We start from the raw sequence: 24,686 nt of genomic DNA on the forward strand, positions 1-24,686 counted from the left end.
GCCCAGCCCGGCCGCTGATCACTATGTGACCTTGAGCAACTTCTTTCCCTCTCTGAGCCCCAGTTTTCTCATTAGGAAGGCAGGCAGACCCTCTCCCTGCCTGCCTGCCTCCCCCGTGTTCCCAGTGCCCTTCTGGCCACCCTCCCACGGCCTCCCACCCTGCAGGGAACTGTGCCAGGGATCCTTTTATGTCTCTTTCAGCTGGAGCTGCCACAGGCCCTGGCAGGGCTCAGGGCTTGCGTGATGATCTCCTGCCGAGCAGTGGTGAGGGGGCTGGGCCAGCACCCACCTGCCCGCCTCTTCCAGGTGAAAAGTGGAGGAAGCCTGCCGTGCAAACACACACCACCACCAGAAACACCCACAGCACACACACTGCACCAGCAGAAGATTCCAAAGCAGGAAAAAGCCTTCCTTCCCTGGTTCTCTCTGGGCTGTGCGACCACATAATTACCCTGGATTCCATTCTATTTAATTGCAGCTTATTAAATTCTAACCAGCCAATTATCAGCCACAATTACAGCTTAATTCAGGGACACAATAGCTATTTTATCGTTTGTTAATCAAATGCTTATTTAAGCCTCAGCTTTATTAACTATTTCTCTGGTCCAAAGCAAGGCCCTGTGGCCAGAAGGGGACCTGGGAGGGGTTCCCTGGAGGCCTGTCCCCCCCATCAAGCACTCTCTCCCTGGGCATCCTGATAGTTTCTAAGTCCCCTTCACTGGTGGGTTTAGGGGCTCTTAGCAGTGGCAGGAGTGTGGCGCCCAGTGTGGGCTCTGGGCATAGAGTTGGAAGACCGAGTTTGTTCATTCATGAATTCAGCACATGTTTATCAAACACCTACTATGCGCCAGGCCTGGGACTATAGCTGAGAACAAGACAAGCTGCTGTCATGACACGTTTCAGGGGAAGGGGACCTAGACAATAACCAGCAAACAAGTACACAAACAAGATGACTTCACATAGCGGTGAGTGCTATGAAGAAAATAGACTGGGAAAGGGAGGCATTGCTGAGTTAGAAGGGCCTACTTCAGGGACTTCCCTGGCGGTCCAGTGGTTAAGACTCCACACTTCCACTGTAGGGGTATGGGTTTGATCCCTGGTCAGGGAAATAAGATCCCGCAAGCCACTTGGCACGGTCAAAAAAAAAAAAAACACACAAAAGAAGGGCCTACTTCAGACACGGCAGTCAAGGAGGGCCTGTTGGAGGAAAGAAAGTTGAAGCTGAGACCTGAGGGTTTAGAGGGGGCCAGCTGTGGAAGAGCAGGGGACAGCATATTGTAGGCAGAGCAAGTGCAAAAGCCCTGGGGTGGGATGAGCTTGGAGGATTTTAGAAGCAGAGAAGGGTCAGCAGGTAAGCCAAGTGAGCAAGGGGTGGTGTGGTGGGTGGGGCCAGACCTTGGTCCAGGAAAGGCCCATAACTCCTGCCCTAGGCTGGCCTGGGCCAGGAGGCGTGGAGAGCATACCTGCCCTCTGTGTCTGTGTGACCTTAGGCAAGTCGTGAGCTTCATGTTCCTTGTCTGTGAAATGAGGGACGGGTAGAAGTCACCTGAGTGCAGATGCCAGAGGACAAGCCACACAGGTGAGGTGGCAGCGTGCCCAGCCCCAACCGCCTTGTTCTTTGCAGTTCAGCCTGTCTGCATGTCCTCCTCGTGACGCCTGTGTCTGTCCTTGTGACCAAGCCCCTGGAGCCCACTGGGGAAGAGGGTGACTTTCCTCCGATCTTGGGGAGGTGGTTGCCGCTTCTGTGACATTTTCGTGCACATGTTACCATAGAAACCGGAGTGCCGCTCACGTCTGTGTGTGAGCACGGGTCAGGGGAGCAGCCCTCCCTTCCAAGGGACACCGTGAGGGGCTGTCACCCCACCTTGCCACCTCCACCTCCTGCGTGCTCCCCGACAGGAGGGCCTGCAGTAGACCCGTCCCTTCCCTCCCAGAAGTCCTGAGACGTTTGGAGCAACAGCCAGGGAGACAAATGACTGAGGGATGGACCATGGGGCCGGGAAGCGAAAGAAGAGAAGCACTGGTGGATGCCTGGAGGCCCTGGGCAGGATGTCGTTCCTGACCCACCTCATCCTGGGGCTGGGTCAGTGCTATTTGCCCCAAATGAGGAAACTGAGGCTCAAGAAACAAGGGACAGCATAGGAGTCTGCAGCAGTCGGTGAGCCTCGGAAGCAGCTGGTGGGCAGAGCAGAGTTTTTTACATGATGGATTTGGAAGAATTCTGGGGCGCACCCCCCAGCTTGCTCTGGCTCCAGGCAGGTCCACACCTCTGAGTTGCCACCTGGAACCTCAGGGTTCTTCGTGTAGCCCCCAGATCTGTCATCTTGGGGCCTCCCGCCCACCATTCCTCCACCCCGCCGCTGTCTGTGTGTCTCCAACAGCAAATGCAGATTTCAACCCTGCTTATCAAAGCCTCCTAGTGAAGCTCCCTCATCATTTTTTTTTTGTTAGTTTTGGCTGCGTTTTGTCTTCGTTGCGGCGGGCGGGCTTTCTCTAGTTGCGGTGAGTGGGGGCTACTCTTTGTGGTGGTGCGCGGGCTTCTCATTGCAGTGGCTTCTCTTGTTGCAGAGCACGGGCTCTAGGCGCACAGGCTTCAGGAGTTGTGGCTCATGGGCTCTAGAGCACAGGCCCAGTAGTTGTGCCGCAAGGGCTTAGTTGCTCCGTGGCATGTGGGATATTCCCAGACCAGGGCTCGAACCCATGTCCCCTGCATTGGCAGGCGGACTCTTAACCACTACGCCACCAGGGAAGGCCCACATTTTAAAAATAATAATGAAGCCGTCTCAGGCCACAGGGGTGTAGATGGGCAGGAAGGCACAAATCCCCATTCCTCTGTGTGTCTGCACCCCCTCTGTCCCCCACCATTGTGGCCATGGCTCCCAGCCCCCTCTGTCTCCCCTCAACCCTGCACATGAGCCTCTCCACAGTCCCCTTGGTCCACCTCCCCACGGTCCAGCACGGGTGTTTCTAGAATTGATTGATTGCTTGATTGGAAGGTAAACAGAGCTGGCTCCCAGCCAAGTTTGAGTGTGTCTCCCCCTCTTTCAGCCCTCCTTTCTGGGCTCTGGTCCCAGTCAAGGTAATGATATTCAACCTTCATTCAACAAACACTCGCTGGACACTCGCTATGTATCAGTCCCTGGCTAGGCTCTGGGGATGCTCAAGGGTTGGGAGAGATGTCACCATTCAGTCCCTGCCCTCAAGGCACTGACAGTTTGCATGGGGAGACAGATTCATAAATGGTGACCATATGATGTGGGAGGTACTGAGGTGAGTTCGGCCAGGGGCTGTGGGAGCTCAGGGGAGGTGTAGCCAGCTCTGTCTGGGGGTCAGGGAAGGCTTCCTCGGGGAGGGGGTGTTTGAGCAGGCCTTGAAGGACAAGTAGAAGTCACCCAGGCAGAGAGCAGATGGGGGGCGTAGATCAACGCAATGAAAGGATCCTCATTCCAGCTAGCTTTAGGCAAAGAAAGGAATCCAGGGGTAGCTCTGCCTTCTGGCTTCTTGGGATCCCAGGCTTTCAACACAGTGAGGAGTCAACCTCTTTCTTCCCTGGTTGTCTCCATTCTCCAAGCCCCTGCTTCAGACCTGTGGATGGCCTCCCCTTTCACTTGGCCTCCTATGGCCTGCAAAGCCTTCAGGACTGGCCCAGCAGAGAGGTTCTCTCTTCCCAGCAGCCCAACCCAAATCCCGAAGTCCCATCTATGGGGATGGGGTGACCTTCCTGTCTGGGAACTAGTCAGTGTAGTATACCTACCTCTGGGGCCAGAGATGGGGTCAGCCCACCAGGACCGAATGACTGTATGGACTGAGTAGTGTGAGGGCCAGGCATTCCCTGCAGAAAAGCGGGTACTGTTAGCCAGACGCGGGAGGGAGGCAGGGTCCCAGAGCATGCACAAGCCTTTGCAGAATTGCAAGTAGTCTAGATGCCATCCTACATACTTGAAGGGAGGCTCTAGAGGCAAGGCCAGGTAACAGGTCAGGCCCTGGGCCAGTAGAGCCTCGAATGCCAGGTGAAGGGCGTGGTGCGCCATCCTGTGGACTCTCCTCTCCCCACCTGGGCCTGTGGAGCAGAACACCCAGGCCCCAAGCGGACCGACCAAATGCACATCTCCGGGCCAGGGAGCCAGGGAGACTGGGAGCATAGGTGCCCAGGGGTGAGGGGGTGCAATGCTGGGTGGACAGCCAGGAAGAGAAAGACAGAGGCTGCCAGGCTCCCAGCCCCCTCTCTCTCCTCCACCCCACTTCAACTCCAGAACATTTCTCAGGGAAGTAGCGAAAGCAGGGGCTTGCTGCCCCTCCCCTTTGCCATTGACACAGACCGGGGCTGTTGGAGGGATAAAAAGGAGCCCCTGTCAAGCCCCTGTCAAGTTATGGACAGGGGCTTGGCACAGCTGTTCTTGAGAAGCAGTGCTCACTACTCCCAGCTGAGTGAGGCCAGATGACACCCTGCCCCCAGTGCTCCTACCCTGCTCTGTGAGACTGAGTCCTCACTCAGAAAACACGAGTTCATTAGTAGCTTGATTAATCACACCTCATATTTTCATGGTGCTTTGAAAAATAAAACATTTGAAAGCACTTTCACACCCACCCTGGGCCTCAGAGTTACACGAGTAGGCCTTATCATCCCAGGCTGCAGGTGAGAAAAGGGGGGCTCAACCTCAGAGCAGCAGCATGTTGGGGGATGGCGGAGGGCAGGCTGGAGCACAGAGCCTCTCCCTGCCCACAACTCTGCCTGTGGGCCTCTCTGAGCTCTCTCTGGGTCTCCCTGCAGGACAAGAGTGAAGGGGGCAACCCTTAGGCAAATCTTCTGAAGTTCAAGGGAAAAAAGGGGGTGGTCATTCAGTCACTCAACAAACACTCCATCAGTATCCAGGTCAGACCTGGGCTTCTGCTCCGAGCGAGTTCACAGTCTAGTGGAGGAGGCAGCATGCCCAGTCCTGAATATGGCATGTACCCTGGAGGAAGGCTTAGGGGACAGCATGGGCACAGGGGCAAAGTGACAAAGAGTATGGATCCAAGAAGGCCTCCTGGAGGAGGTGGCTTGTTGGCTGAGACTGGATGTCTGGGTGGGAGTTCCCAGATAGACCTCATGGGACAGGCCTACCATGGTCCACTCCACAGAATGCCTCCCCATCCGATTCTCCACTGCCGCCCCTCCCTCCACCCATTCCTCACGCAGGGAGATCTCAGCATTCCTCTGCACACAGCCCCCCAGATGCTCCTCACCCCTTCCCAATAAAACTCCAAGATCAGGCCGCTGCTCCCTCTCTGACTCACCTCCTGCTCGTCTCCCCTGCACTCCCTCTGCCCTGGCCACCCTCCTCGCTGTCCTCACAACAAACCTGGCTGCTTCCTGTCTGACAGCCTCTGCTGTTCCCTCCTCCTAAAATGCTTTTCCTCCTGGCCTTGGCCCTCAGGGGTCTACTTAGACATCACCTCAACAGAGGAACCTGCCCCAAGCCCTCTTCCCCTCTAGAGCCCTTGCACCCACACCCTTTACGAAATAGCACCCCTTTTTACCTGCTTCAGAACACTTGGCAACTTCTGAATCCTCTATTTTCTTTTGCTTCTCCGTTTTGAATGAAAGTGTTTGAGAGCAGAGGATGTGTCTGTCTTGCTCACTGCAAAATCCCAGAACAGTTCCTGGCACTCAATAAGTATTCACTGAATGAATGCAAGAATGAGTGAATGAATACATTTCAGGTCATAAGAGCACCATGAGAGGGGAAGGAGAAGGTAGCATTTGTCCCAGGCTCAGCTCTGGCCAAGGCCTATTACCCAGGGGTCTCTTATCCCCCTCTAGCTCCCAGCCTCCCTACACAGACACACACACACACACACACACACACACACACACACACACACACACACACACACACACCCTCTCTCTCTCACACACACACACACACACACTCTTACACAAGACGTGGTCTCCCTTGCTATCCCTAAGAAGACACTGTAGGTGGGGACTGCTAGGATTGGGGCTCCCACCCTTCATGGGCAGCCAGAGCAGGGGTGCCGGCTGGGGCTGATTGGGCAGCCAGTGCCCTCCTGAGACAGGCGGGGGCCAGCTGGCCAGCCCCAAGGCTCACTGGGAATGGGGTTCCCACTTCAAGCCCTGAGCGTCCATACAGCCCCATCGGCAGTTCTCAGTGACCAAGTTCTCAGGGATCTGCTAGTAAATGAAAGAAGTCTTCTAACTGAATTCCAAGAGGGCAGCTGGGCAAGTAAGAGAGACTTGGCGAGGCTGTGGCGGACGGAGCTTCTGGCGAGCTGGAGGGTGGAGTTCGGGATACAGCAGGGCCTGTGTGGCCAGCGGGCCCTGCCCCTGCCTGCTCCCCCACAGCCCCAGTGCATCTGCTTTGCAAAGCCTTCCTCCCATGCTCATCACCTCACAGCCAGAAGGGAGCAGAAGTAGGCACCCAAATCCAAGTCCCCATTCGCCAACACCAGCTCTAGGCAGCCTCGAGCTGGGCAGGCCTCAGCCACATGCTTGCTTCACCTGTGATAAGAGCTATAGAACCAGAGAGGACAGGTCCTAGTTGCAGAGGGGGCAAAATGGCACGTGTGGTTTCCTGAGAGAGTGAGGTGGGGGAGTCCTCTTTCAGAAGAAGTGACGATAGATCTGGGCCCTGAGGAGAAGGTAGGAAAGTGCCGGCAGGGAGAAAGGGGGCATTAGGGAGTGGTGGTGACTGCAGTGAACTAGAGTCCGTGCCCTTTTGAAAACATCATATATCATTTGACACTGAGCATGCACTGCTTGCTGTTATCTTTGATAGACAAGTACAGGGTTTCATATCAAAGGGAAAGATAGCTCATGCTAGTGGCCTGCGACGTGGAGAGGGAGAGACCCAAGGCTCTCACTGTGCTTTAGTCCAAGTGAGAGACCTAACTGGGACGGTGAGGGGGGTGGGCAGATTGCAGGTGCCGACCACAAGGGTGGAGGTCATGTGGTGGGAGAAGGGGCCAGAGGGAGGGGAAGCCAGCTCTGGCCACCCAGGAAGCTTCCAGCAGCCCCAAGAGGGGCTGAATTTACCCCCACCCATGGCCTTAGAGTGTCCTTGCCAGCGGTCATAACTGCAGCCTGGAGGGGGCCCCTGGGTCCACCCAATAAATGCCCCCCCAGGGGGATGGAGAGGGGAGACCATGCCAGCGTGGCATGGCGGAGGCCCAGGAGAAGTGAGCTATGTCCCTTATTGGTCACAGTACATTTATTTTTCATTAGCAGTTAAATGCAGACATGAGGGATTGTGCTGGGTTCAGCGGGCGCTGACACGAGCAGTGCTTGGCGCGGTGATCGATAGGGAAGTCGGGGGGGTCCATGTGCCCTCTCCCTGCCCATACCCCCAGCTGGAACCCCTGCCTACCCAGCTCCCAGCCAGTAATCAGACACAGGCCATCACCCTGAGCCTCTGTGAGGCGAGGCGTGGGCAGGCCTGGAGGCTGACACTGAGGTCTCGCATGCCCTTCTGGAGCCTGTGATGCCTGCCCCCAGCCCCCTGTGGGCCCTGCTCAGAGGTCAAGCTTAGCCCTCCCCTGTGCAGCCCTGGGGTCTGCAAAGATGCCGTGGCTTCCCCAGGAAGTGTCTAGAGAGGCTCCTGGACCTACCAGGCCCACACTTGGGAGCCCACCCTTCTCCAGACCTTGGGAGGTCTGAGCCCAGCTCAGCCTTGCCCCGGCTGAGCCCGCTGCCTGGGTCAGGGCGGCTGAGTGACAAGTGAATGTCATAAAAAAGGGTCAGGATGTGGGGACAAGGGGAGCTTGTCTTCCCAACTGCAAGTGTGGTTCCCTGGCAGCTTAGCCTTCATTACGGAGCAGCAGAAAGTACAGGGGGTAGGGGGGAGAGAGGCTGGGGAGAGGCCAGGGCGGGAGGAGGAGGGGTGGATGAGCCCACTGCTGCAGACACTGAGGGCAAGACACCTGCTGGCTCTGTGCCTCAGTTTCCTCATCAGTCCCCACCCCTGAAGAGATTGCTAGGAGAGTTACTGAAGGAGCATTGTCAGTGCAAAAGCACTGGGTACGGAGAGCAGCCAACAGTTTCCGAGCACTGTGCCTTTTTTCACTTCATCCTCATGAGAGCCCTAAGAATTGGGTACCATCCCCCATTTTGCAGGCAAGGAAACAAGCAGGGGTTAACTGAAGTCACACCAGGTTTCTCAGCCTCTGCAGACATTCCCAGCTCACCCACCCGGTGCCTACAGGACCAGGCACAGATCCCCTCCCCCAAATCACAGTCTTGGGGTGGAGAGGGCAGACTCCCACATTGGAAGGAGAGGGTCCCTGTGCAAGCAGGAGAGAAGGGGCAGCGTGGGTGCCCCCTGGGCCCGAGGAGCCAGGTCTCCCTGTTAGAAGCCCTCCATGGGTTTTGGGCTGCCCGTAAGGAGGTAGTGGAGCCAGGAGGCCGACTGTGTGAGGCACCTCCAGACTCCCCCACGGGGCAGACAGGACCTCCATAGATGTCATAGACAACAAAATGGGTAACCTGCCTAAGGTCACCACTAGCAGGGAGCAGATGGGTCTCTGAAGCCCAAGCTTTTCCCTCTTTATGTCCAGAGCCCCCTGTTGGCTGTGAGTGTGTGTTGGGGGAAATCACTGCAGCCCTGAGAGAGGCCAGGCCGTCAGGGGCCTGTTTGGTGGGTGTGGAGGCTGAGGGTGCCCCGACTCTCCATCCTCCCACCCCTCCCCACCCTGCCCCTCCCCACCCTCTCAAGGGTCCTGCCGGTGGAGCAGACGGTCAGACTGCTCTGGGGGGTTACCTCCACCAAAGCCTCAGAGCCAATTACCTGTGTAATTAGCAACAAATGACTTGTGGGATGGCTGTGGTTTGCAGTTAAAATTAGGAGGAAACCCATATTCTGGTCTCCTTGAAGGGTGGGACATGGGCCGGGACCCTGAAGCTCCCAGACACACCCTCCTGGCTCCCACCCTCCCCGGGACCCACCCAGCAGCCCAGGCTCACCCCAAGTCGCCCCTCCTGGGGGCCTCTCCTGTAGCACTGCCACCAACACCCCTCACATCTGCACTCGTCACAGCCTCCTCCCCTCCTTCATTCACTTGGTATTTTCTCAGCACCTACTACATGCAGGGGCCAGGAATGGGGAGCAACCCGGAAGCAGCCCCCGAGGCAGCCAGGGCACCAGAGGAAGGGACTCCTGCCCTCCCTAGCCCCAGCCTGTCCAGGGCCCTCTCCCTCCCTCCCTCTCTCCCCCCAACCTCCCCCCCCACTCCCCACCCCTCTGCTCCACCACCCCCCGCCCGGGGCCTTCCAGGGCAGTGGGCTGCCTCACCAGATCCCTAAACTTCTACTAGCGTGCTAATGAGCCCTGACCACTGCTGTGTGCTGGCACTTCCGTATTTGTCTCCACAGGGGGCTGCTTCTTCCCCTATTTTATGGAAGGGGACACTGAAGTTTAAGGGAGGCATTCAGCAGCCCAGCCTGCTGGGCTGGAAGTGGCAGAGCCTGGCCCCACTTGCTGCCTCCTCTTGGCTCGGTCCCAGCCCCTGAACAGGCAGGTAGCCCCGGGAGGGCCCCGCAAGTCCAGCAGAGGCCCCAGCTCACCTGCCCCCTTTGCTTCTGCTGCAGGGGCCCAGCAGAGTGCCACAGTGGCCAACCCGGTGCCCGGCTCTAACCCAGACCTGCTTCCCCACTTCCTGGTGGAGCCTGAGGACGTGTACATCGTCAAGAACAAGCCGGTACTGCTAGTGTGCAAGGCCATGCCCGCCACGCAAATCTTCTTCAAGTGCAACGGGGAGTGGGTGCGCCAGGTGGACCACGTGATCGAGCACAGCATGGATGGGAGCAGCGGTGAGACCAGGCTGGGGTGCCAGGCGGGGTCACTCGAAGGGGGAGCGAGTCTCAGACTCAGAGGCAATGGAGGCCCAGAGAGGGGCCTGCCATTGCCCCTGCTGCATGCCTGTGAGCCGAGGCCAGGGTGAAACTAACCACTCTGTGTGCACCACCCCAGGTCCCCAGGAGAGGCAGGACTCCCACACCTGGGACCCACTGTGTACACACCAAGGCCTTCCCTGGGAGGCCCACCCTCACAAGACTTCATCACTTGGTGGGGGAGTGAGTAAAAGGGAAGCCCCCCAAAATGCCCCAGGGAGCTCTGTGGGTTGGGGGGGGCGGGACCCTGCCACTGCATCTGAGCCCAGGCAGACCCAGAGGCAGCCTGGCAAGTGGTGCCAGCGGAGAAAGGTTTGAAAAGAGTGGATCCCAGATGATGGAAGAGATCACGGACCTCACATTCCGTGATTGTTTTCTTTGTGCATCTGTTGGTTCATTCGTTGGTCCGTTCGTTGGCACGTTCCCTGAGCACCCACCCTTGAGCCGGAGACACAGCCCCACGGAGATGGGGGCAGCACAGTGACCTCTCATTGAGTTCTGGGATCTGTGGCTGCCCAGGGAGGCTCCTCGGGGAAGGTGATATGTAAACCTGGTCAGGGCGAGAAGAGGAGAAGGGCGTCCCAGGCACCCCCAGAAAGGGACACAGCACAAGCAAAACCCTGGAGGCAGATGGGCCGGCGTGCGGGTCGAGGCTTAGCAGGGAGGGTGTGGAGTGTGTGCAGCGGGCAGTGGTGCCATCCAGGAGCCTCACCCGTCCGGCTCTGGAGTGAGGTCACAGTCCTATGGGATTTCAAGCTACCGAGTGACATGACCAGAGCTATGGGTGACACTCGGAGCCAGTGTGGGGGGCTGACAGGAGAGGCAGACCCAAGAAGTGCCCCTTCTGTGGGACACCTCATTCCCCACCTCCAGCCCTGGCCTTAGGCAGTAGGCAATGGGGATGGGGGCAGAGAGCCATTGTTTGGGTTCCCATGCTCCCCGAGAGCAGGCCTGGCAGAGCTAACAGCCTCTCCTCCTCGCTAACTGGACCCCAGTTAAGCTCATTTCTTACCCCTTTGCCTTGATGCTTTGTGGAGCCCACACACATGATGAGCCCTCAGGTTAAGTCCTGAGCCCCTTGCCACTGAGGCTCAGCCAGCCTGAGACATACAGCCCACAGACCCTGTGCCCAGTATGGCCACTTGAGTGAGGCCTGAGTCACAGGGGCAAGCAGGTGGCACCCAGAACAGCTCACACTGATGCCAAGGGCAGGCAGGGGACCACAGGCCCAGAGGGGTGGCCCATGCTCCTGGTGGGAGGGACTGGGCAGCGCAGGAAGGATTCCCGGAGTGGGGGTGGGGTGGGGTGATAACTTCCAACCTCGGTCTTAAAACCAGCTGGAATGACTGTTTATCAGGCCAAAGGACAAATGCAGGGAATGGGAGGCTGGCCAGAGGCCCAGGTTTGGAGTGGCAGAAGTGGGGGTCGAGGGGGTGGTCGGCAAGACGAGGAAGCTGCAGCCACACTTGCACTGTGGGAAGCTGGTGCCAGGCAGAGGGAGACTGGAGGAGGGGGCCCTGCCCTGGTGAACTCGGAAGCTCTCACAAGAACCGAGATGTGAGCAGACGAGCCCTGAGTTTCATCAGCGTGTGATTTAGTCCTCAGAGCCAACCTGTCCTATTACAGATGGCTCTGACTCATCCAGGGCTCCAACCAGGCATTCTGGTCCACAGAAGTCACGCCCCATCCTCCCCTGCCAGGGTCACCAGGTGCTGGTCTTCTTCCCCCCAAGTGTCAGCCCCCTAGTGAGTGATTCTTGCCCAGGTCCTTGACCCCTGCATTGTTCTGGCCTTACACACACCTGCTGTTGGCAGCGTCCTCCTTGCAGTCCTCAGGTCTTAACTGAGCACCTGCCCTGTGCCAGGCCTCGGTGAGGTGCTAAGAATTTAGCCCACGAGGCTCTTGGTGCAGGTGATCCAGCTCTGCCTCCCACTCTCAGGAGGGGAATGCATGGGGTTGGTGCCCTCTGCGGCAAGCCCCCCTTCCCTTCCTGGGCCTCAGTTTCCTCCTCTGTAAAATGGGGATGAGGATGGCCCCCCTTGGTGGGGGAAGCTGTGAGATCTCTCACACCCAGGTGGAGCCCAGCCCCAGGTCTTTCCTCTCTCCCTACCCCATGCCTAGGGCCCAGCACCACTTTGCAGCATTATGAGTCCTCCTGCTGCTGAGGTAGATCCCCCCAGGAAAGGACAGGTGAGGAAGAGCAAGCCACAGCCAGAGACCTGTCTCCCCACAGCCTTGAGAGCCTGTCCTGGAACCTCTTGGAAGGTGCCAGGCCAGCCCCAAACTGCTCACACCTCCCCTTCCTGGCTTCCCACATATACCCCTCCTTGTCTCCTGCCATCACGAGGTCTGGAATCCATGGCTTGGCTGAGACCCAGGCTCTTGCCTACATAGCAGTCACAGGCCAGGCCAGCCCTCAGCCCACATTCCCCAACAGGCTCTCCTGGCCTTGCTCCCTTCAAAGCCAGGCAGAGAGCAGAGCTCACGGGGACACGTCCCCATAGCCACCAGGGCCCCCTCCTGCTCTGAGCATCCAACCTCAGGCCTCCCATGGCCTGCAAATCTGAATTTTCATTGATCTTATTGACTTCTCAACCCAAAGCCATTGAGCGCTTTGAGGCAAAGAGATAGGCTTCTCACTTACCCACAAACAGATGCCCAGGCCATGGGCGGCACCACCATGCTACACACAGACCCAAGACCCTGAGCCAGGAATGCTCTGTGGTCAGGCAGGTATGATGGGGTCAGAGGTCAGCCCAAATCTGAAGCCCCACCCATTTCTGCATGGGGGTGGGAATGGCAGGGTGGACACCCCAGGAGAGAGCACCTGATCTCCCCCTTGCTCGCCCCCATTCCCCATCCAGAAGGCCAGGGGGAGGGGACCAAAGCCTGAAATCTCTTGAACCCAAACCCACTGATAGTGTAAAAGCTGGAAATTTGCAAAACCAAGCATTGGAGTCTGGTCTGGGAGTGTAATTTATCATGTATTAAACAAACTGACTGGTTATTAGAAGCAGTTTGGTAAGAAGGTACCCTAAGCCCTCACTTGCCCTCAGAGCCCCCTACACCCACCCCTCCACCTCCCAGAAACCCTCAGCATGCCCACACCAGGGCCTCCCCACACGCCCACGGCACTCACACGCCAGCACACACCCGACACGCTCCTAGGCCTGGGCCAGCAGGGACCCCTACATCCTCCCATCCCTCCCCAAGGCTAGCATCTGCTCACATTTACCAGGCAGGTGCGGACACAGCCGTGCCCAGAAACTGCTCCCAGGAGCCAGGCTGCTCATTGACCTGCAGCAGGGAGGGCACAGCCCCTCATTTCAAGGACCAGAGGGCAGGCTCTGGGTCTCCCCACCTCCCAGAGCCTGTGGGGCTCAAGGGCACTGCCTGGATCTAGACCTCATGGACAAACCTGGCCCTTATTCGTGGCAGCAAGAAGGAGATGAGATGGCAGGACAGAAGTGTGGAGGAGACAGGGAAAAAGAAATAGGAGCACTTAAATTTTTTTTTTTAAGATTTTTTTCTAATATTTATTTATTTACTTGGCTGTTGCAGCCAAATAGTTGCAGCACGCAGGATCTTCGTAGAGGCACTCGGGATCTTTTGTTGCAGCGCACAGGCTCAGTAGTTGCGGCGCACAGGCTTAGTTGCCCTGAGACATGTGGGATCTTAGTTCCCCAACCAGGGATGGAACCCGCATCCCCTGCATTGGAAGGCAGATTCTTAACCACTAGACCACCAAGGAGGTCCCAGGAGCACTTAAATTTAGTGCTGTTCTCCCTGAGCTGAGCTGCCTGGGTGGTGCACGAGCTCCCCCCACCACCATGGGGGATGGAGCAGTCCATCCATAGACCTGTCCACCCAAGAGAGGAAAAGTATCCAGTTCAGAATGTTCTGGAGGTCTCCCACCACTAACCCCAAAGGCTGAGAGGGAGGACCCTGTCTCTACCCCCAAGTATGTGCACAGCTCCTTCTCAGATGCTCCAAGAATCTGTGTGCTTGACAGCTGGCTGGTGCCCAGGGCCCCTCTCCTATGCACAGACCCTGTAAGGGACCCTTTCTCGCTTCTCAGCCCTCATCCCACACCACTAGAATGCACACATCCAGTGCCTTAGAGGATGGGGTAGGCAGTACCCAGAATGGAGGGATCTAGCCCAGTGATTGTGACCTCAGCCAGAGGTGATACACACACCCCCAAATCCTGCGAAAACTCACGGGGAGGGCAGGGGTGAGGGATAGGAAAATCTGGGAGCCCAGTGTGGGAGCCGGAGAGACTCATGAGGAGGGGTCTGGGCAGGGGTCAGGGAAAGACACGTTAGAGAAATTAAGACAGAAAACAGCCTCCTGGCTTGCCTGCTCAGCCTGGCGGCGGCTCCTCCCGCAATGCAGCCCTAATTGAATTTCTCTGTTAACAGTGGAAACACCAGCCTCTCTCCCTCTTTCTGATAAGCCAATGACCCAAGGGAAATTGGGGTCAGGAGGAGGAAAAATTGGAAACAGTCTTTTCTTACTCCTGGGGACACTGTTTTGTCTGAGGGCCAGGGGCCTGGAGGAGGACTGGTATTCCCCCTCCTGGGTCCTCAGAAATCTGGACCCTCCCCAGATGCCCCACACCTGGTTCCGGGTGTGGCAGACATTGGGGGACTGTGTCCATCCTTGAGAGGTGTTTCCTCCAGCCCAGTCCATTCAGGGTAGAGAGGGTCCCGGCCACCCATCACAGGCCAGCTTCCCCTCTGTGAGCTGCGCCCTCCCCCTCGCCAGCATTTCTCCCTGTGGGATGGGAACCCCAGCACCCTCCTCCGGTGAACCCCTCGCACGCCTTGGATTCTGAGCACTCTGAACATACTCTGGATTCAGACAGCAGACAGCCCTGGATGCCTATGGCAAGTCACTGCCTCTCTGAGCCTCTGTTTCCTCATCCATGGAGTGGGAGCAATACCTCCAAGAGAGCAGATTGAAAAAGATAAGCCAGCACATGGGAAACCCTTGCTAAGCCCCAGGGGTCTATTATCATACAACATAATCACTGTAATTATCTTGTTAATAGCTGTTATTATATTATCACTCATCAGGATGTACCTACTAACCCCAGGAGGTGAGCCAGATCGCTCCTTACCCTTTTTTTTAACCCACAAAGGTCCCAGGGCTAGACTATCTGCCCCACCTCCTCTGCCAGCCCCTGTTGCCCAAGGCTCCTCTGTGCCCTTGTCTCTGAAACAACAGGAAGCTCCTGTAGTGATATTTTTGTAAGTGACTCCAGGGAGACAGGCCTTGGGTAACAAAGTATAATGAATGGAAGTGCTAAGCACCCACTCTTGACCTTCAGGTGATATAAAGGGACTCCCACTGAGCCCCCGCAGTGTTCCCTCCAGGCAGAGCATTGCCCCCCCCACAGTCTGTCCGCTCTCCCGCTGAGCAGAGGGAGGACTATGGTGGTGCAGGGGCCCGGCAAGGGACTGGACAGAGAGGCCTGGGGGCTAGGCATGGCCCCGGCCCTTGCTACCCACCGCTCCACCCTCAGGACTGCCTGCCATGGAGGTGCGCATCAATGTCTCGAGGCAGCAGGTGGAGAAGGTGTTTGGGCTGGAGGAGTACTGGTGCCAGTGCGTGGCATGGAGCTCCTCGGGCACCACCAAGAGTCAGAAGGCCTACATCCGCATTGCCTGTGAGTCCAGGGCGGAGGTGGCCCTAGGGTGTCACTGGGGGAGGAGGTCTCATCAGAAACCCTCAGATCCTGCCTTGATGGGTGGAGGGAGTGCCTATGGACGCTGCCCAGCCACCCCCATGTCCCCCTAGGCACTTGACACTTCCTTCTGGCATGTGCCGTGGCCCCTGCAGGACCAGGGGACAGGGTCAGCCAGGCTGACCTGTCGTGAGGCACTCAGCCTGGAGGACACTCTTGTCTTCCCCCAGATTTGCGCAAGAACTTTGAGCAGGAGCCGCTGGCCAAGGAGGTGTCCCTGGAGCAGGGCATCGTGCTGCCCTGCCGCCCGCCAGAGGGCATCCCTCCAGCTGAGGTGAGCAGGGCTCCAGTGCCACTCCACAGGTGGGCAGTGCTCCCAGGTCTCGAGTCCCGCCTGCCCACCCCTCCAGGCTGATCCCCCACCCCAGGGGCCACTCTCGCTCCGGGCAGGGCCAGCATAGTCAGGTAGTACAGTGGCATGGCTCCCTCCCCCAGGTGGAGTGGCTCCGGAACGAGGACCTGGTGGACCCATCCCTGGACCCCAATGTGTACATCACGCGGGAGCATAGCCTGGTGGTGCGACAGGCCCGCCTGGCCGACACGGCCAACTACACCTGCGTGGCCAAGAACATCGTAGCTCGTCGCCGCAGCGCCTCCGCTGCTGTCATCGTCTACGGTGGGCCCCGGTGCTGGTGGGGCAGAAGGGCTCCGGGCATAGGAGAGGCACTGGGGCTGCCTTCAGGGCAACCACATGTGGCTGGCTCCCTGCAGAGCCAGGACCAGGCAAGCCAAACCGTGGCCTGACTGGGAAGGACAGGGAGAGGGCTTACTGTGGCTGTCAGGGAGCCAAGGGCCTATCTGGGTGGAGATGGGGGGCAGGTTGATGGTCATCTGTAGCTGGACCATCCCTTGGCTTACTTGTGGGCAGGAGGCCATTGTGCAGAAGGAGATGAGCGGACAGGATGGGAGTCTAGGAAAGTGACAGACCACAGCCTGTACTCCTGTGTCCCCAGGGTAGGAAGTAGAGCGACCTGGGCACCCCCAGGAGCAGAAAGAGGGAGGGGTGTGGGAGTAACCCCCGTGAAAGGCTGGGGTTTGGGTTGGAGGAACATGGGAGTTGTAGCTAGGGCTGGTGCCCACGGGGAGAAGGGGCTGTGGAGTGGGTGCTGCCAGGCCCTGGGGGCAATGGGCAGAAGCATGGTCTCCCCTCCAGGGCCTCTCTCTCAACACAGCTGTAGCCTGCCCGTTTCCAGCTCACAGCCCCTCTGTCCTCCTGCCCTGGCCCCTGGGCCAGTGTGTCTGAGGAAGCCCCCGCTCCCTGACCCCAGTCCTTCTCTGTCCGGCCAGTGAACGGTGGGTGGTCGACGTGGACCGAGTGGTCCGTCTGCAGCGCCAGCTGTGGGCGCGGCTGGCAGAAAAGGAGCCGGAGCTGCACCAACCCGGCGCCTCTCAACGGGGGCGCCTTCTGTGAGGGGCAGAATGTCCAGAAAACAGCCTGCGCCACCCTGTGCCCAGGTACCAGCGGCTGCCGCCTCCCGCATCGCTCTTCACCACGCCATCTCCGTGCCCTGGCTCCATCGTGCCCACCAGCCTGCTCCCCATGGCTCCATCCCACCCGCCCGCACGCAGGGCCAGGCTCACAGTCTGAGGCCAGGATGGGTTTCAGTGTGATCGGAGGCAGGGCTCAGTCTGTGTCCAGGCCCAGCCTCAGCAGAGGGGCTGAGTCACAGGATCTAAGGTGCAGTCAGGACAGGTACAGTCAGTGTGGGGCAGGCCCCAGCCTGGTGCTGCAGAACCACCTGTGCCTGGGATCAGAGGGTCATTGTGTGACCAAGTGCCCTCACTGCCCCAGGGCCAGGATGGCCCCCGGTGTGGGTAGAACCAAGCAGGCCCAGCGTCATCGTGCCTTTTGTCATTAGCATGCATCATCCAGGCCCGCTGGACACCAGAGGGCTTGCAGCCTGGCAGGCTTGGCCCTAGCCCTGACATTGCACCAGGTCCGGACTCCCAGCGGGGCCACACTGGCAGATGGCCTAGACTGGCTCCCTGGGCTGACCACGCCATCTCTTCTCTGTCCATGTCTGTCTCGCATCTAGTGGATGGCAGCTGGAGCCCGTGGAGCAAGTGGTCGGCCTGTGGGCTCGACTGCACCCACTGGCGGAGCCGTGAGTGCTCTGACCCAGCACCCCGCAACGGAGGTGAGGAGTGCCGAGGCACTGACCTGGACACCCGCAATTGTACCAGTGACCTCTGCGTGCACAGTGAGTCCTCTCCACCCAGGAGTCCTCTTGAGTTTGCCAGGATTGGCCCGGCCCTGCCCCCGGGAGGTGGTGGCTAAGGGATCAGTCCCCTGCCACAGGCTGCACCCCCTATTCAAAGCTCAGGACCTTGGGGAACCCCATCCCTAACACACCCAACATGTGCCCACATATACCCCAATACCTCCCATACCTGCCCTGAGACATGCATACATTTGGAGATTTTACTGTGCACACCTGGCCTCTGGGATCATCTCCCAACCCCCTTCTTGTCTTCTCCTGCAGTTTTACCTCCGCCCCTCCCCCAAGTGCACACACAAGTCCTGTGGGGACACCAGACTTGTGAGGCCTGTTAATTACAAGGCCATAACTAACAATTAAAGATCTCTGTTGGATTTTGTCTCTAGAACACACCCTCCCCCATTCTTTCAATTAAAAACCTGATTATCTGTGTCAATTCCTTTCTGATGGACATTTCTTCCATTATGCAAAGCCCTTCTAAAATCAATATAGTTTCCTCCAGACAGTCAATCACTCTCTCCTCAGCCCTGCCCCAGGCCTGTGGGAGGCAGACAAGGAGAAGAGCCCTAGCACCCCTGCTCCTGGCCCAGGGACTGGCCAGGAACCAGAATGGCAGACACCCCCCCCCCACCTCCCCAGAAAGCAGATACCCTGCTTTGGGGATCCTAGGAGCTCACCCTCAGTCTCAGCTGCCCTGGGCCCCAGAAGAGCAGGTTCAGCCTAGCAGCCTGCTTCCAGGCCACCCAGGAAAGTGGCTCTTCCCCTCCTCCATTCTCCATCAGCAGCAACTTCAACATGAATTGAGCTCATGAGGGTTGCAATTTGCTCAGAGACACAGCAAGGTGGTGGCAGATGCAGGACTGGAATGCATGTGTGCCGATTCCATGCTCCCTGCTGCCAGCGTCTGCTGCTCCACTGGTGCTGATGCCCAAGAAGTGGAGGCCTCATCCTCCTGGGGTGTAGACCGCTGACCTCTCCTTCCCGGCCTCCTGCACCCTACCCCTCCCAAGCCTGCACTCTCTCCCACAGCTGCTTCCGGCCCAGAGGACGTGGCGCTCTACGTGGGCCTCGTAGCCGTGGCCGTGTGCCTCCTCCTGCTGCTGCTCGTCCTTATTCTTGTGTACTGCCGCAAGAAGGAGGGACTGGACTCGGATGTGGCCGACTCATCCATTCTCACCTCAGGCTTCCAGCCCGTCAGCATCAAGCCCAGCAAAGCAGGTGGGGTGCCCCTGTCCCCAGCACTCGTGCCAGACTCCCATGCCAAGGGCCGCCCAGACAGGGCTGCCCTCCGTGCCACTCTCTAAGTCTGTCTGATCCTTGCAGACAATCCCCATCTGCTCACCATCCAGCCAGACCTCAGCACCACTACGACCACCTACCAGGGCAGTCTGTGTCCCCGGCAAGATGGGCCCAGCCCCAAGTTCCAGCTCACCAACGGGCACCTGCTCAGCCCGCTGGGTGGCGGCCGCCACACGCTGCACCACAGCTCACCCACTTCTGAGGCTGAGGACTTCGTCTCCCGCCTCTCCACCCAGAATTACTTCCGCTCCCTGCCCCGCGGCTCCAGCAACATGGCCTATGGGACCTTCAACTTCCTTGGGGGCCGGCTGATGATCCCTAATACAGGTGGGAAGGACCCTAGAGTGCCCCAGGGAGCTCTAAGAGACAAGACTAGCATGTGTCCCTCCTGGAGGAGGACGGGACCGGGACGGCCTTGATGTTCCTCCTATGCCTCTCAGCCTCACCCCGAGGGCTGAGCCAGCCCAGCAAGGAAAAAGGATAGAGTTTTGGAGAGGATCCAGTCTTGGCTGGCAGTGGGGCTGGCACTGAGGCTGAGGCCAGAGCTATCTCCCTCTGTTGCCCAAGGACACAGGACTACTGTCCATTCATTTACACAGCCAACCAGCCTGTGTGTGCCGGGCCCTAGGCCCCAGGGATCTGGGGAACTAGTGGAGAGACAGCAGAGGAAAAATGCCTGGACAGGGGCTCCTCCACCTACCACCTCACTGAAACCCCTGGGACAGGGTCTCAAAGACGCCTTCATAGAGAATCCACAGACCCTTTTGATGGTCATCTTTCGGGAAAGCGCCACAGCCTCTGGTGTGTCTCCCCTCTCCCACCCTGAAATTCTCTATTTCCTCGGTTTAGGTGACCCCACATGGCCCTGACTTCCTTGTTCCTCTGCAGCTGCTCCTGGTGCCTGCTCCCTAAATGTAGGTGTTCCTCAGAGCACGCCCCCCACCCCCAACCCTGGCGCCCTCTTCCCAAGTGATCTCACCCACTCCATGGCTTTAATCGCCATGTCTGTGCAGATCACTCCCATTCCTCCATCCCCAGCCACAGTTCTCCTGGGTGACAGAATCGTACACCCAGCTGCCTCCTGGACAGCTCCATCTGGATGTCTCACAGCACCTCAGATTCCTCATGCCTAAAACAGCACCGTCTCCCACCCTCCCCCAGAACCTCCTCCTTCCCAGTTTTCTCTTCCTCAGGCATGGCACAGCCGAGTTGCTCAAGACAGAAACTAGGGGTCACCTTGGCCTCCTGCCCTTCTTCACTTTCCCCCTTCACCTTCACACCAGCTTCATTCACACACTGATCCCATCATTCTTTCTCCTCAAATGCTCCTGCATCCTCCTGCTTGTCTTTCCTGCTGCCTCTCCTGGGCTAGGCCACCACACCTACCTCTCGTCTGAGTCACAGCTCCAAGCATTTACTCACTAGAGCCACACTTGATCATGTCCCTTTCTGGGGCTTCCACTTTTCCTTTCAAAGCCCACATGACAAAACCACAAGGACTCATCCCCTGTGGCCAGCTGCAGTGGCCTCTCCTCCCATGCACATTGCTCCTGCACTTGGCAGCCACGGTGGGCTCTCATGAACCCAAATACACTGGGCTGCCCTTTGTACATGCCGTCTCTCTGCCCCCATCCACTAGCTTAACTGCTACTTCTCCTTCGGGTCTGGTAGCTGTCCCTTTATGCCTCATGTCCCCCTCACATGGCTGCTAAGATGATGAGGTGAGATGGTCCATGTCAAGCTCTTAGAAAAAGGCAGGCGCACAGTGGGCGCTCAGTGACCATGCACCCTTCACTCCCCTGGTGGGGCGAGTGGCCAGGTGGGCTGTGCTCCACCCTGCTCTCCCCCAACACCCAGCATCCTTTGCTGCCGTCCACTTATCTGTCTCCCCGCGGACTGAATGCTTCATGAGAGCAGGGCTCATGGTTTTCCCCACCTTCCTGAGTACTCAGCATTAGCATTCACTGAATGAGTATTTGAGTGAGGGTACCCCCGCCACAGAGAGCATTCACACGTGGATCACCGAGACTATCACCAACCCTGGCAGCCGGTACCAGGAGGCAGCACAGGATAGAGAAGGGAGCAGTAGCTGCAAATACACCACCACTGGCTTCCCTCTCTGTCCTGGGCTTCAGTTGCTGGGAAGTTGTGATATTCCAGCCACCCCACCTCAGAGCTGCCCACTCTGGAGAGCACGCATATGCTTTTGGACTTGGTGGGATAGCCATAGAATTTCTTCCCCTCTCCCTGTCATGAGCCTCTGAGGCCCCTCCTGATATAGGGGCTCTCTGTCCTAAAAGGGCAGGAAGGTGGGGCAGGACCGCTCCTTGCCATACCCAGAGTGACTCCCCAGCCCCTGGCCTCACCGTGGCCTGCCCCCTGCCTCTCCTCTGGAACCACCTCTCCCCAGCAGATGCTTTCTGATGCTGCCCCTGCAAGATGCTGAGACAAAGGCGAATCAGCCAGACAGGACGTGTGTGCAATGGCACCCAGACTAGGGAAGGTTACCAAAGTAGGCAAGATTGTTAAAGGCCCCAGCCCCACCTGCAGGGGGCCACTGCCCAACAGGGAGCAAAGTCACCAGAGGTGGGGTGCCCACCCAGAGGTGGCCAAGCCGAGGGAGAGAGGAGGAACGTGAGCAGGCCAGGAGGGGGGAGTACTCAGAGGCACACTTAGGGTGGTGGCTCCAGAACAGCCAAGTACGCAGCACAGGCTAGGCCCACAGGCCAAGGGCCTTAAATATCCAGCCAAGGAGCTGGACTCGACCCTGGAGGCAGGGAAGCTTTAAAGTGGATGATGGGGCAGGTAGGTACAGTGTACCTGGGGGTTCCAGAGTTTTCTGTGCCCAAGCTAACTAGGCAAGCATTTCCCACCTGAGTTCCCTCAGCCACTCGGGGTCTCCCTGACTCAGCTTCATGCCTGTGCGGGTGGTTGGCCAGCCTGGCAGTCCCAGTGGCACTTCTGTTCCCAGGCCAGGCTGGCGCCAGTCAGTCCTCAGAGGGAGGCTCAGGGAGGGACTGGCGGAGTAAGGTGTTTGGTGTCTTTGCAGCCCTGGTAAGCCCCGGCTGTCCCCCCCGCTCTGTCACAGGCATCAGCCTCCTCATCCCCCCAGACGCCATACCCCGAGGAAAGATCTACGAGATCTACCTCACACTGCACAAGCCGGAGGATGTGAGGTGTGGGCATGGGCCCTGCTGCTGGGACTGGGTGGGTCCTGTCCTTTCCTGCTGTCACCGTGATGCCCCTGCCCACCCCACTATTGGGCCTGGTCTGGCCTGGCCCGAGGGAGGGCAGGGGAAGAGGGGCTCCTAAGCTCCACCCAGCTCCACAGCCCCTAACCCCAGGGTCCCAGGGTGGCCCACTGATGCCTTTCCCTTCCCACCCATATTTCCCCACTTGAGGTTGCCCCTAGCCGGCTGTCAGACCCTGCTGAGTCCCATCGTTAGCTGTGGGCCCCCCGGAGTCCTGCTCACCCGGCCAGTCATCCTCGCCATGGACCACTGTGGGGAGCCCAGCCCCGAGAGCTGGAGCCTGCACCTCAAAAAGCAATCCTGCGAAGGCAGCTGGGAGGTGAGCCCCAAGCCTCCTCCCCACCCCCACCCCCCACCCCCAAGCTCAGGGTGGTGTCTGGCTTCCTGCCTGGCCCTTGAGCCACGCCCCCCCACACACACAACCAGTCTCAGGCCACTCCTCAGAGCTGTGGTTGGCTGCGAGCTGACCCACCAGGCCCTGCCTGCAGGATGTGCTGCACCTCGGCGAGGAGGCGCCCTCCCACCTCTACTACTGCCAGCTGGAGGCCGGCGCCTGCTATGTCTTCACGGAGCAGTTGGGCCGATTCGCACTGGTGGGAGAGGCTCTCAGCGTGGCCGCAGCCAAGCGCCTCAAGCTGCTTCTGTTTGCCCCCGTGGCCTGCACCTCCCTCGAGTACAACATCCGAGTCTACTGCCTGCATGACACCCACGATGCACTCAAGGTACCTTCCAGCCCCACCCTGCCACAGGGAGGCCGGCTCTGATGGCTGACCACCCCTGGCCCTAGGGAGGGGCCAGTAGAGAGGGGCGCTCCCAGCCCCCAGGCCTGGCTGACACCTGGGGCACTGCAGGAGGTGGTGCAGCTGGAGAAGCAGCTGGGAGGACAGCTGATCCAGGAGCCTCGCATCCTGCACTTCAAGGACAGTTACCACAACCTGCGCCTGTCCATCCATGACGTGCCCAGCTCCCTGTGGAAGAGCAAGCTCCTCGTCAGCTACCAGGTGCGGGCGCTCAAGGTGCTTGGAGCTGGGCACACCTGAGCTGGGCACACCTGATGCCACCTCTCTGTCACCCCCCCACCCCCAGGAGATCCCCTTTTATCACATCTGGAATGGTACACAGCAGTACCTGCACTGTACCTTCACCTTGGAGCGCGTCAGCCCCAGCACCAGCGACCTGGCCTGCAAGGTGTGGGTATGGCAGGTGGAGGGCGACGGGCAGAGCTTCAACATCAACTTCAACATCACCAAGGTGGGCAGCACTGCCATAATGTGCTCCCCCACTGGGCCTACCCTGCCACCAAGCCCACCTCCTAGAAACCGCTTGGTAGCTCCCTCCAAGTCTCCCAGGGAGGGAGGTGCAGATGCACATGTAGACAGATGCAGACAGATGCTGTTGGACTTGGGGAGGAGGAGATGGGAGCAGCAGGGAGAGGAGGGGGAGATGGAGCTGGCCTGGGGACCTCGGAGGACTTCCCTGAGGAGGGACTTTTACTGGGCCTGGAAGGATGAGTAAGAGTTAGACAGGCAGCAATGAGGGAACTGAGTGTGGAGGACAGAGGCAGTGAGAGGACAGCAGTGAGTTCTGAGTGATCAGCAGAGTTCTGCTGGTCAGCAGAGGGTGGCAGAGGTGACCTAGGGAGGAGTGATGGGGTGGGAAGGAGAATGAGGTCAGAAGGCTCCTCTGCTCACTGGCTGTGTGACTGTGGGCAGGTCACTGTACCTCAATGCCCCAGTGAGCAGGGCCCTGGCCCACCGGGAAGCAACAGTGCCCACACTGTCCCCATGCCCTGAGGTGGTCCAGGCATTCCCCCAGCGTGAGGTAGCAGTGGGCTGGGCTGGGCAAGTTGTAACGGTTACCTCCACCCCTCCCCACTTCCAGGACACGAGATTTGCTGAGCTGCTGGCCCTGGAGAGTGAAGGGGGGCTCCCAGCCCTAGTGGGCCCCAGTGCCTTCAAGATCCCCTTCCTCATTCGGCAGAAGATCATTACCAGCCTGGATCCACCCTGTAGCCGGGGTGCCGACTGGCGGACTCTGGCCCAGAAACTCCACCTGGACAGGTGGGTGGGAGATGGGCAGGGAGGGGCTGTGAAGGCCACCTGCAGTCCAGCCTGGGTGGAGAGGATGGTGGGGGGGCGGTGGACAAGACACACTCCGGGGCCTGTGCCCCAGCCACCAGCAGCTGGGGCATCCCCTTGGCTGAGTGAGGGGAGGCCCTGTCCTTGGGTGGTCTAGGAGGGTAGAGGCTGCAGCCTGAGGGAAGCCAGGCCACTGACGGGCTC

General features: G+C 58.7%; 1 protein-coding gene across 4 annotated transcripts in view; it reads left to right on the top strand.

Moving 5' to 3' along the window:
• Positions 1-24,686, top strand: part of UNC5A (unc-5 netrin receptor A) — a 62,539-nt gene that overhangs the window by 36,694 nt on the left and 1,159 nt on the right. For 3 of the 4 annotated variants that reach the window (XM_060296666.1, XM_060296667.1, XM_060296668.1), the window contains 14 exons: positions 9,584-9,805; positions 15,414-15,557; positions 15,806-15,909; positions 16,071-16,251; positions 16,923-17,090; positions 17,672-17,836; positions 18,884-19,072; positions 19,178-19,480; positions 22,242-22,329; positions 22,555-22,723; positions 22,893-23,126; positions 23,256-23,405; positions 23,491-23,655; positions 24,286-24,464. In XM_060296666.1, the coding sequence (XP_060152649.1) occupies positions 9,584-9,805; positions 15,414-15,557; positions 15,806-15,909; positions 16,071-16,251; positions 16,923-17,090; positions 17,672-17,836; positions 18,884-19,072; positions 19,178-19,480; positions 22,242-22,329; positions 22,555-22,723; positions 22,893-23,126; positions 23,256-23,405; positions 23,491-23,655; positions 24,286-24,464 (2,461 nt within the window). The remainder of the gene's footprint in view (positions 1-9,583; positions 9,806-15,413; positions 15,558-15,805; positions 15,910-16,070; positions 16,252-16,922; positions 17,091-17,671; positions 17,837-18,883; positions 19,073-19,177; positions 19,481-22,241; positions 22,330-22,554; positions 22,724-22,892; positions 23,127-23,255; positions 23,406-23,490; positions 23,656-24,285; positions 24,465-24,686) is intronic. The other variant, XM_030846831.2, reaches the window with a different exon arrangement.

The sequence above is a fragment of the Globicephala melas genome, chromosome 3 (assembly GCF_963455315.2).
Source record: "Globicephala melas chromosome 3, mGloMel1.2, whole genome shotgun sequence".
In the NCBI taxonomy this organism is placed as follows: domain Eukaryota; kingdom Metazoa; phylum Chordata; class Mammalia; order Artiodactyla; family Delphinidae; genus Globicephala; species Globicephala melas.